Source organism: Sinohyriopsis cumingii, chromosome 16 (assembly GCF_028554795.1).
Source record: "Sinohyriopsis cumingii isolate HCF-2022 chromosome 16, ASM2855479v2, whole genome shotgun sequence".
Lineage (NCBI taxonomy): Eukaryota > Metazoa > Mollusca > Bivalvia > Unionida > Unionidae > Sinohyriopsis > Sinohyriopsis cumingii.
The window spans coordinates 89945115-89959075 of NC_142976.1; the positions used below are offsets into that span (position 1 = coordinate 89945115).

The 13961-nt window shown below is 31.4% G+C and overlaps 1 protein-coding gene across 2 annotated transcripts in view; it reads left to right on the top strand.

Annotated features, from left to right (window-relative positions):
- The window catches only part of LOC149780973 (solute carrier family 49 member 4 homolog), a 113198-nt gene that overhangs the window by 85742 nt on the left and 13495 nt on the right, over positions 1 to 13961 (top strand). For both annotated transcript variants that reach the window (XM_089938087.1, XM_089938088.1), the window contains 3 exons: positions 5655 to 5722; positions 8681 to 8799; positions 10649 to 10831. In XM_089938087.1, the coding sequence (XP_089794213.1) occupies positions 5655 to 5722; positions 8681 to 8799; positions 10649 to 10831 (370 nt within the window). The remainder of the gene's footprint in view (positions 1 to 5654; positions 5723 to 8680; positions 8800 to 10648; positions 10832 to 13961) is intronic.

The window sequence follows — 13961 nt, forward strand, 5'->3', positions numbered from 1 at the left end:
ATGAAAAAATAATTTCTAATGAATTAACCAGAAAAAACTGATCAATTACTGGGTATAGTTTCGTGTAGTAATGCATACAATGTACGACGGAAACCCTGTTATTATTGCAACATTTGAGAACAAAATCATGGAATTACAATGAATGGCTCAGTCGATAGTAACTGTAATAATTGTATTGTGATTGTAAATTTAGATCGTTATATTGTAATTTGTATTAGTTCTGTGCATGGTCGACGCCTAATAATTAATCGTGGTGAAGAATAACTTGATGAAGAAATAAAGAAAATAATCTCCAGAGAAATTAATAATAATTCAGAGATATAAAAAATTGTTTAGAAATTGCCTGAATATCAAAGAAAACCTGATTATCATAAAGTGTTATTAAAATTGAATGTAAACAAAATTATCCAGAGGAATTTAGCACCAAAATGCCAGATTATAAATATGCATCAAGCCCTGTTCATGAAAGCGGCCCTGGATGTCAAGTAATTCATAATTTAGATTATATCGATGGATCTGCATGTGGAATGGGAAAAATAAGAAGCCGCATGGAAATCTATTAAAGAAGATCAATCTGCATTGATTATTAGCTATAGAAAAATATTTACAGAAAAAACAAAAGCAGATTATAAGATTGAATCTTATATGAATATCACTGGTGATATTGTTGTTGCTGCTGCTGTTGTAGGTTTAACGCCATTTTTCAGCACACGATGGCTATACATGGTGGCCAGTATTAATAGTGGAGAAGAACTTGGGAAAACCCCAGAAAGAACCACTGACCGACCAGAAGCTACTGGCAAGCTTTCTCACATATCCACATTGGCTGAATCTGAGACTCGAACCCATGCAGACAGAGGTGAGATGCAGTGATCCGTAATGGAGAGCGCTTTAGGCCACTCAACCACTCGGGCCCACACTGGTGATATACTATTTAAGCTTGGTGATAAACGCAGGATTATCATTCGGGTAGAATCACTTCGCAGAATAAAAGGGGCTCCAGATGTATTAATAATTGATGAATGGCATAAAATAAGACGACAGATATTCAAATATATGCAGTTGTACAAAGGATATTGGAATAAATTTTTCGACATTAGTTAGTGCATCTAGGCGTGTTATTGTTCTTGATGCAGAAGCTAATAAAGATGATTTAGATTTATTTACAGAACAAATATGAAATTTACGATTAATGATTATAAACCCGATCATGATATGAATTTTATTGTTGAAAACTCAGTTATCATCTTTATTATGTAAAGTAAATCAAACATCAGCACGTGGTGAGAAAGTAGCTGTATTTACATATTATAAAACCAGTACATATTATTCAGTAGACGGTTTGGCAAAAATATTACCATGCTGATACAAATTGTGAACAAAAGAAATTAGATTTTGCAGTTGTGACTAATGCATGCAGTGATGTAGATGTCATTATAGACAATCATACACTCGAAGCTGGAGTTAGTGTGTGTGTGTGTGATTTGGATTTTTAACGTAGCTTTAACAATTTTTCAGTCATATCGCTACGATGTCTGCAGTGTGACATTTTATATTGATGTCTAGGACTGGGGCATCATGCCGCAGACATGTAGCATGATGTCCCACCCAGTCACATTATCCTGACACCAGGCCAACCTATCCTAACACTAACCTCTTGATGCTGAGTGCCAAGTGAGGCAGCTGTCAGTACCATTTTTGTAAGTCTTTGGTATGACTCGGCTGGGGATCGAACCCACGACCTTCCACATCCGAGATGGACACTCTAACCATTAGGCCACCAGAGTGGTGAAGCTGAAGTTAGTATAACAGATCTGAGATTTACTGATATGTTTGTGTTTTCATATGAACTATGACCAGTAGAAGCAACAAAATAAGCATTACATAGATTTAGGTGCTCGATGCGAGCTTGATGTTGAGAAAGAAAAAAACAATAATCTGAAGGAAAAAATCATACAGAGTGATAAAACTACCTTAGATTACCCCCATGACTCGTTCTGACATAGGACCCTCGCTATCATAATGTTTGTGTGATTTTTTTTCCTTCAGATTATTGTTTTTGTTTCTCAACATCAAGCTCGCATCGAGCACCTGTGATTCAGCCATGACAAAATTACATCTAAGAAAACTTCAACTGAATTGTTCAGATATTAGAAAATTAATAATTGATCGTGAAAGATTAATTACTAATGAAGTAAAGTTGCACAGAGCTCCAAATTCTGATGAATTAACAACTCAGTGTGGACATGCATATATCATGGATATCGGCAAAGAAAACAAGTCCAGAAATTTTTTCTCCCCGAGATTAATTGCATTGATGAAAGATACGGGATATAAAATCATACAAACATTACCAGTTGCTTATGATACTTGGTTGACCAAAAAAATATGAAAATCGATCATGATAATTCTGGTGTCGATGAATTTTTGAAAACAAGCATAGGTGATCGAATAAAGAATGAACAACTCGATGTTGATAATATTGAAGAAATTAATGATATAAAAATGACAAAATATTATAAGTACAATCCGGATGAGCAATTAGAACCGTATATCACAAAAAGGTCATACCTGAATAATTTATTTCAGTGTAACGTTGGAAAGTTGCCCGCAGATGAAATTGAAGAATTATACAAGAAATTATCACCTAAAATGGGCTCAGCAAGCAATTGATAAATTCAGTAAAGGCCATGTGACAACAAAATGTTTCGATCAAATAAAATAAGCCCACGCGAAACACTTGACATAATAAGAGATTTCCTAACAATGTTGAATCTTCCCGATATAGTTCAGGATAAAGATCTCGGCGAAAATTCAGTTACGAAGGATCTTAAAAATCGTATAGAAGTAATGATTGATGATAAAGATCAGTTGGCTAAATCTGATAATCAAATTTGGTTAAATATATTCCCTGAAACCAGAATTCAGTCGATGAAATTAACAACCACAGATACCACAGAAAAAATTAAGTTGATATATAAAGGATTTGGAGCGACTTTGAAATCCTTGATACAAAAACATTCTGATCGAAGTGATTACGCATTAACATATTCCTGTTAGGTCAAAATCAGATTTTGTCGATGATGAAACATGGAGAAATAAGAAAATCAGTTGTGCTGTATTTGACGGACGAAATGATATCGAGATAACAAATAAGCATTCAGAGATTTAAAGATTTCATATCTGGAGTGTCAACAGATGGTTTAGTATGTTTGATGAAAAAATATGACTTAATATATATAGTTAAACCATTAAAATAATTATGATAGAACAATTGTTTATTTATTCTGAGGCTTCTATTGTTGTTGGGGGAAACTATATATATGTATGTGTATATATATATATATATATATATATATATATATATATATATATATATATATATATATATGATAGAAGTCTCAGAATGAATAAGTAACTGTTGTATCATGATATTTTACTCAGATGTATGTACATATATTTCATGGGGGCCCCAAGTGGCCGAGTGGTCTAAAGCACTCACCGTTATGGATCACTGCCATCTCACCTCTGTCTGTGTGAGTTCGAGTCTCAGGCTCGGCTAATGTGGATATGTGAGAAAGCCTGCCAGTAGCTTCTCTAGGGTCCGTGGTTCTTCCCGGGGTTTTCCAGGGTTCTTCCTCCACCAATTATACTCGCCATGTATAGCCTATCTTGTGTTGAAAAATGGCATTAAACCCTACAATAACAACAACAACAACATATATTTCATGACTGGCAAAATGCGCCAATATTATAATATATTTATAGTTGCTGCATTTCGCCATCAATGATAGAAGCCTCAGAATAAGAAAATAACTGTTGTATCATCGATTGAGGGAAGTATATATATATATATATATATATATATATATATATATAATTATTGATACTTCCGTCAGTGGATGATAGAGATCTCAGAATAGCAAAATAACAGTTCTTTTATGATATTTTACCTGAACATATACTAACTTGTCAGAGAAAAATTGATCAAATTGCAGATTTTCTAAGGGTGGACACCCCTGCAATATTGATAAATTCTCATGAAACACAGTCTGAATCTATGTTTTATGGCAGATTTATGAATGATTTTTAACTGAAAAATTAACAGAATCGATAAATTATTGACAAATCCTAAACTGCATGAGGTTTCACTCTTCGAGAATCTGTAATTTGACTATTTTTTCATTACAAAATGGACTAAAATCAGTGAAAAAATAATGAATTTTGACAAAATTTCATTAAAATCTCAGAAGTTTCTAAGAAAATTATCATCATTAATAAATAATTAAATTTGTGTCAGACAAATGAATGGGAATAATTACAGTCACCTGTTAATTGATCAAATACAGCTAAATCTGTGTCAGACAAATGAATGGGAATAATTACAGCCACCTGTTAATTGATCTAATACAGCTAACTCTGTGTCAGACAAATGAATGGGAATAATTACAGTCACCTGTAAATGATCTAATACAGCTAAATCTGTGTCAGACAAATGAATGGGAATAATTACAGTCACCTATTAATTGATCTAATACAAGTAAATCTGTGTCAGACAAATGAATGGGAATAATTACAGTCACCTGTTAATTGATCTAATACAGCTAAATCTGTGTCAGACAAATGAATGGAAATAATTACAGTCACCTGTTAATTGATCTAATACAGCTAAATCTGTGTCAGACAAATGAATGGGAATAATTACAGCCACCTGTTAATTGATCTAATACAAGTAAATCTGTGTCAGACAAATGAATGGGAATAATTACAGTCACCTGTTAATTGATCTAATACAGCTAAATCTGTGTCAGACAAATGAATGGGAATAATTACAGTCGCCTGTTAATTGATCTAATACAAGTAAATCTGTGTCAGACAAATGAATGGGAATAATTACAGTCACCTGTTAATTGATCTCATACAAGTAAATTTGTGTCAGACAAATGAATGGGAATAATTACAGTCACCTGTTAATTGATCTGATACAGCTAAATCTATGTCAGACAAATGAATGGGAATAATTACAGTCACCTGTTAATTGATCTAATACAAGTAAATCTGTGTCAGACAAATGAATGGGAATAATTACAGTCACCTGTTAATTGATCTAATACAGCTAAATCTGTGTCAGACAAATGAATGGGAATAATTACAGTCACCTGTTAATTGATCTAATACAGCTAAATATGTGTCAGACAAATGAATGGGAATAATTACAGTCACCTGTTAATTGATCTAATACAAGTAAATCTGTGTCAGACAAATGAATGGGAATAATTAGTCACCTGTTAATTGATCTAATACAGCTAAATCTGAGTTGCTTTAAGTCCTTAACGTTGTGTTAATGTCCCATTAGGTTTAATTCTATGCATTTGCAGTGTTATTTGCACAACATCAAACATTTTTATGGAATTTGGCTATGCAAATATATGGGATATACAAAACAAGAAGTTAAAATTAATACAAATAATAAGAAAAGAATTAGTGTAAATAAATAAGAAAAGAATTAGTGTATATAAATTCTATGCATATTGCTGCAATTAATTGGGATGTTTTGCACACATCCATGTATATGTACGCATACATGTTTATACATGTGTGTGGTATATATATATATATATATATATATATATATATATATATATATATTTCAGACTGAGGCAGGATGGTCAGGATTTTATGGTACATTAGCAGGATGTTGTTCTGGATTGTTTGTGGCCAGGTAAAAATGCCGACTCAGATATTCCTTTCATGAAGGCAAATTTTTATTTGTAATAAAATATAAACATCTGATTCTGCAACTAAAACTTTAGGAGCATTGCATTTGTATTTGTAATAAGCTATACACATCTAAATCTGCAACTAAAACTTGAAAGATTTTCTAGAAGTGTTGCATTTTTATTTGTAATATATAAACATCTGATTCTGCAAATAAAACTTGAAAGATTTTCTAGAAGTATTGCATTTTTATTTGTAATATATAAATATCTGATTCTGCAACTAAAACTTGAAAGATTTTCTAGAAGTATTGGATTTTTATTTGTAATAAGATATAAACATCTAAATCTGCAACTAAAACTTGAAAGATTTTCTAGAAGTATTGCATTTTTATTTGTAATATATAAATATCTGATTCTGCAACTAAAACTTGAAAGGTTTTCTAGAAGTATTGCATTTTTATTTGTAATAAGATATAAACATCTAAATCTGCAACTAAAACTTGAAAGATTTTCTAGGATTATTGCATTTTTATTTGTAATATATAAACATCTGATTCTGCAACTAAAACTTGAAAGACTTTCTAGGAGTATTGGATTTGTATTTGTAATAAAATATAAACATCTGAATCTGCAAATAAAACTTGAAAGATTTTCTAGAAGTTTTGCATTTTATTTGTAATAAGATATAAACATTTGAATCTGCAACTAAAACTTGAAAGATTTTCTAGGAGTATTGCATTTTTATTTGTAATATATAAACATCTGATTCTGCAACTAAAACTTGAAAGATTTTCTAGCAGTATTACCATAGTGATAAGAGATCTTCAAATGAGTTAAGTGATCTTAAAAATGTTTTGCAGACAAATTTATAAAATGTGTGAAGATTGTGTAATATGCATCTAAGGGAGGCTTTTATCCATAAACCAGGAAGGAAACAACATCATTAAATTTATTTCTGCCATTTATTAATTTTTTCTTGTAATTAAAATAATTATTTTCATTCTCTCCAGATACTTTCTGACCAAATGAAAATTATACATTTTACAAATGCTTTGTCAGAAAACTGTACACCATAACTCTGCTGCACACTGATAAAAACACCCAATGCATTTAATGCCACTGATAAAAACACCCAGTGCATTTAATACCACTGATAAAAACACCCAGTACATTTAATGCCACTGATAAAAACACCCAATACATTTAATGCCACTGATAAGAATATCCAATGCATTTAATGCCACTGACAAAAACACCCAATGTATTTAATGCCACTTATGAAAACACCCAATGCATTTAATGCCACTTATAAAAACATTCAATGCATTTAATGCCACTGATAAAAACACCCAGTGCATTTAATGCCACTGATAAAAACACCCAATGCATTTAATGCCACTGATAAAAACACCCAATACATTTAATGCCACTGATAAAAATACCCAGTGCATTTAATGCCACTGATAAAAACACTCAGTGCATTTAATGCCACTTTTAAAAACATTCAATGCATTTAATGCCACTTATAAAAACACCCAATGCATTTAATGCTACTGGTAAAAACACCCAACACATTTAATGCCACTGATAAAAATACCCAGTGCATTTAATGCCACTGATAAAAACACTCAGTGCATTTAATGCCACTTTTAAAAACATTCAATGCATTTAATGCCACTTATAAAAACATTCAATGCATTTAATGCCACTTATAAAAACACCCAATGCATTTAATGCTACTGGTAAAAACACCCAACACATTTAATGCCACTGGTAAAAACACCCAATGCATTTAATGCCACTGATAAAAACACCCAATACATTTAATGCCACTGATAAAAATACCCAGTACATTTAATGCCACTGATAAAAACACCCAATGTATTTAATGCCACTTATAAAAACATTCAATGCATTTAATGCCACTTTTAAAAACATTCAATGCATTTAATGCCACTGATAAAAACACCCAATACATTTAATGCCACTGATAAAAACACCCAATGCATTTAATGCCACTGATAAAAACATCCAATGTATTTAATGCCACTTATGAAAACACCCAATGCATTTAATGCCACTTTTAAAAACATTCAATGCATTTAATGCCACTTATAAAAACACCCAATGCATTTAATGCCACTGGTAAAAACACCCAACACATTTAATACCACTGATAGAAACACCCAATGCATTTAATGCCATTTAGAAGTGAACTAGGTAAAATAGATTATATTATGTCCTTGCTTGCAAAAAAGATAATATTTTTGTGCTTTCTGTTATAAGTAAGAATAACACACACCTTTTTGAACATACACCCACTCAGTAAAAGTAATGCCAACAGTAAACAGAAACCGTGGGCCTCAGTCCAGAAAATCATTACCCTCTGCAATGGAAAGGAATAATAGTTGATTCTTAATGTAGTATTTATTAAAATTAAAACTACATAAGTAAACTACATAATTCACTTGCAGATCAGATCTATGTTGTTTGTTCTACTGATTACTCCTGACATAGTACATAGACCCGGATCTGCTGGTACATAAGGCAATGGCAGATCTGGGTCTATGTTGTTTGCAGTTGGACTTTACTTACAAGCAAGTATATACAGTATGTTGTGCGACCAGTGAACATTTTTGCAGATTTCTAAATGTTCATTGTGAAGATTGTTTAATGTCATCAGACCACATGGTATAATTTTCTCTGCTTTTTCATATGTTTTTATAGAGTATACTACTGTATTTAGAAAACAATACACAAAAGTCTTTGACTCACCCATTGCTCTGAGAAACAAAAATGCATTGAGATTTCAACAGCAATCATCCTTAAAAAGAAGACTTACGATTTGATATCATCATCTTCATTAATATTTTTGGGACTTTATATGCCAGAAATTTCAATCCCACAATGCATGTCAATAATTATGGCTGTCATAAAGTTTTATCTTTCATTCATTGTAGGCTTGCAGATATTTTTTCCCGTCACATGAAGAAATACCTGATAACATTATATATTCTGGCGGGGATTTCTTTTGCAGTTTTTGCTCTGGCTTTGTTTGAAATTATTCCATTTTCAACAGGTGAGTCTGTTAAAATCGCTGTAAATCGCTCATCATTAGTAAGCATTAACTTCTTTTTGTTTGCAAATGTATGATGAAGGTTAGATTGCGGCCATATTTATGTTGATGTATGCTTTATTGTACTATAGTGTGCACTCTAAATAGAATTTTAGAAACTGGAATAATTATTGTTAATCTCACAAAATTTGCAAACATTTCAGTCAAGTAAAAGTCTCCCAAATGAGAGTTGCACTTCATCAACATTATGGTAGAGAGGCTTTTGAATTATCAATATGCATCTGTAATTGAGTGTATAATGTGTATTGGAATATTATGTTAATGTAATGGAATATTATATCTATTTAATGTGTATTGAATTATTATGTCTATATCATGTATTGGAATATCATGTCTGTGTAGTGTGTATTGGAATATTATGTCTGTGTAGTGTGTATTGGAATATTATGTCTGTGTAATGTGTATTGGAATATGATGTCTGTATTTTGTATTGGAATAGTATGTCTATATCATGTATTGGGTTATATGTCTATGTAGTGTTTATTGGAATATGTCTGTGTAGTGTGTATTGGAACATTATGCATGTGTAGTGTGTATTGGAATATTATGCTTGTGTAGTGTGTATTGGAATATTATATTTATTTAATGTGTATTGAATTATTATGCCTATATCATGTATTGGATTATTATGTCTATATGTTGTGTATTAGAATGTTATGTCTTTGTACTGTGTACTGAAATAAAAATATAATAAATTTCATATCAAATATATGATCTCAGAAAATCAAATTTTCACACAAATTCTTGATGGAAATATTTTATTGTATGGATGTAATTTGAATTTATCAGAGATTGAAATCTCATATAAAGGACACACAAGAGGGCCAAGTGAAATTGTTCTTTATGGACAGGAGCTCATTATATCAAGGTGTTGGGTAAGGTAGTTTTCACTGCATACATTTTTATTTTTGTATTATGGTTCAACTCTACGGTTACTATGTACTTCTGAATGTGGATAGAGATAAGGTGAAGTTGTTTAAATTTGCAACAGGCACATTGGAGAGAAATGTTGATATACCTCTATGCAACTTTCATGTACTGTGACTGAAAATTTCTTCATATGTGGTATTTGGGAAACAATTCACTGCCTAATTCAGACAGCTAATCAAAATGGCCACTCCCATGTGCTTGAGAAATGAACTTGAACTAGACCAGAATATGCTAAATTCTGAAAGTGCAATAAATCAATTATACAATGGCAAAAACAAACTTATCAGCTAGTTTTTTCAAATTACCTCTGAAATCCAGGAAGTGAGAAAGACCAATCAGAGATAGTAGTCATTTGAAAGAAACACATCTGAAGTAAGACCATGCTGCATACTCTGTAAGTCAATTTATACCCATCAATCATAAACCAAAATGTAGAGAATTAAAACTTTTTTTTAAACAATACCTAAAATAAACACAGTCCATTTTTAAGAAAAATAGACTAACCTGGGCATTTCTTTTTCATTTAAAACCAAACCCTGTGCAGAGTGCAAAACTGTACAGTGGAACTATTACAAATTCAGCATGTACCTTTCAGTTTTATCCTAGTAGTGCTGCTGTCTAGACATGGCTTCATGTTCCAGCATGCAGTACCTCCTTGCATTTATATGATTGAATGGAACCAGATCTGAAAACATTATCAAAATTGCTTTAAATAAAAAGCAAATTGTTAAATATGTTGTCAAAACATTGCATATTTTAAAATCTTTATTTGCAGTTTTGCAGTATGTGGTGCTGGCAGATTTACTGATAATTCCTTCTTGATAGTTTTCTAAATAATGCCTTTTATTCATATTCATTTCAGCAATTCTGTACACAACCCTGATTTTAGGGGGACTACTGCTGGCTGCCTCAACTCCACTTTTTTTTGAGACCTGTTGTGAAGCTACCTATCCAGTTAATGAGGGTATCACGAACTTTGCTCTTACAATGATCAATAATGTTGGAATATTGGTCTTTCTTCTGATTCAGATGATACCTAATATTGGTAAGTATATTATCATCATTAATGTGGGAACCATAATCTTCCTCCTAATGCATATGGTATTTAACATAGTGAATATAGTCATCCATAGTGTTGGTGGTCTGGTGTTTCTACCAATCCATATGATATTTAACACTAGTGAATACAGTCATCCATAATGTTGGAGGTCTGGTGTTTCTACCAATCCAAATGATATTTAACACTAGTGAATACAGTCATTCATAATGTTGGAGGTCTGGTGTTCCTACCAATCCATATGATATTTAGCACTAGCTAGCGAATACAGTCATCCATAATGTTGGAGGTCTGGTGTTCCTACCAATCCATATGATATTTAACACTAGTGAATACAGTCATCCATAGTGTTGGCGGTCTGGTGTTCCTACCAATCCATATGATATTTAGCACTAGCAAATACAGTCATCGATAATGTTGGCAGTCTGGTGTTTCTACCAATCCATATGATATTTAGCACTAGGGAATAGAGTCATCCATAATGTTGGCAGTCTGGTGTTCCTACCAATCCATATGATATTTAGCACTAGCGAATATAGTCATCCATAATGTTGGAGGTCTGGTATTCCTACCAATCCATATGATATTTAACACTAGTGAATACAGTCATCCATAATATTGGAGGTCTGGTGTTCCTACCAATACATATGATATTTAATACTAGCAAATAAAGTCATCCACAATGTTGGGCATATGGGCATTTGTACATATACAGACTAGAATATCAGAGATGTCTACAACATGTACCAACCCACCTTTAAATTCATCCTATATATCCTAACATAAGCTTTCATTCTACTGTACCTGATGCTTTAATTCTTCTTTTGTTAATTTATAGAGCAAAATGCAAAATGATGAAATGTGCTTCTCTTTTTATTTCTGCACCCAATAAATGGAGGATCACAGAGAGAGAGAGAGAGAGAGAGAGAGAGAGAGGGAGAGAGAGAGAGAGACTCAGAGATGGGGGTGGGCATCAGGAAATTAAAGGGGGAACAAACATAATAAAAGTAAATAAAGATTGACTTATCCAGAAAAAAAGGAAGACATTTGGATGAAAACAGAGTATTTATAACAGTATAATATCATCACAAATAATACACAGCTTACAATACTAATTAAACAGTACTGTGAAATATTCATTTTGAAAAAATAAACAATGAATGTGTAAAAATATGTCATAATTTTATTACCCTACAGGAAATATCCTGATCTATATAGACCAGATCAGCATCAGATGATTTAACATCTGAAATTTGCAAGTTAAATTATTTTCCCTACCTATTCCAAAATCTTTATACAATATCATATTCCTAATACTTAAAATGGCAAACTATGCAGGAAGAGGCAATAACTACAACATACATGGAGCAGGGAGAAATTTCCAACCTAAAGATATTGGTCTTGGGCACTTTTAACGCAGTATTGGTTATATAATGCTGAGGAAATGGGAATTAAGTGCATTCCCACTGAGGTAGCTGACCCAAGCTAGCCAGGGCAAGTATCAAACCTGTGACCTTTGGATTGTGAGTCCAGTGCTTTACCAGATCAGCTTCCAAATGAACGGAAGACTAATCTTCTTACTAAATGGCAACTGTAAATTGATACAAAATGGCAACTGTAAATTGATACAAAATGGTAATGAATTTAATTACTAAATGGCAACTGTAAATTGATATAAAATGGCAACGAATTTAATTACTAAATATCAATTATAAATTGATATAAAATGGTAATGAATTTAATTACTAAATGGCAACTGTAAATTGATATAAAATGGTAATGAATTTAATTACTAAATGGCAACTGTAAATTGATACAAAATGGTAATGAATTTAATTACTAAATATCAATTATAAATTGATATAAAATAGTAATGAATTTAATTACTAAATATCAATTATACATTGATACAAAATGGTAATGAATTTAATTACTAAATATCAATTATAAATTGATACAAAATGGTAATGAATTTAATTACTAAATATCAATTATAAATTGATACAAAATGGTAATGAATCATATTGGTAAATATCAACTCTAGATTTATACAAAATGTTAATGAATCTTATTGGTAAATATCAACTCTAGATTTATATAAATGTTAATGAATCTTATTGGTAAATATCAACTCTAGATTTATACAAAATGTTAATGAATCTTATTGGTAAATATCAACTCTAGATTTATACAAGATGTTAATGAATCTTATTGGTAAATATCAAATATAGATTTATACAAAATGTTAATGAATCTTATTGGTAAATATCAGCTCTAGATTTATACAAGATGTTAGTGAATCTTATTGGTAAATATCAACTCTAGATTTATACAAAATGTTAATGAATCTTATTGGTAAATATCAACTCTAGATTTATACAAAATGTTATTGAATCTTATTACTAAATATCAACTATAAATTTACATGAATGTTAATGAGTCTTATTACTAAATGTCAACTATAAATTGATACAAAGGTTAATGAATCTTATTATTAATATCAGTTTAAAATTCATACAAAATGTTAATCATTGTACTAGCTTAGCTTGTTCTACTAGCAAACATATTATAAAAAAATACACAAATTCTGGAAAGGCCTCAGGACTCAAAATTAACAATTCAAAGATAGAAATCTGATTAATTGGCAACTGATGGGGAAATCCCCCTGAACTACCACCTGAATGTGGAATCACTTTGTAATACCATCTGAAAACAACAACCAAGGTTAAAGCTCTGGGAATCATACAGGGGAAATACCCATTAACTACCAAAATGCTGTATACAAAATTAGCTGGAATATAGGTGTATGGAACTCCATAAATATGATGATATGCAAATAGCTAATATGTACACATGCTGTAGCATATATCATGAATTAAACTGGCTTTGAAGACTATCAATAAAAAAAAAGAGAAAACAGTAAACCATATGCAAAAGTAAACTATATAAAAACTGAAGATGGGCATAGAATTGATATGCCAAATTTTGAAATCAGAATTGATACCCCCAATTTAGAAATTAGGACTGATGTGCACAATTTTGAAATTAGGATTGATGTGGTTCAATTTAGAAATTAGAACTGATATACTTGAAATTAGGATTGATATACCCAAAATTA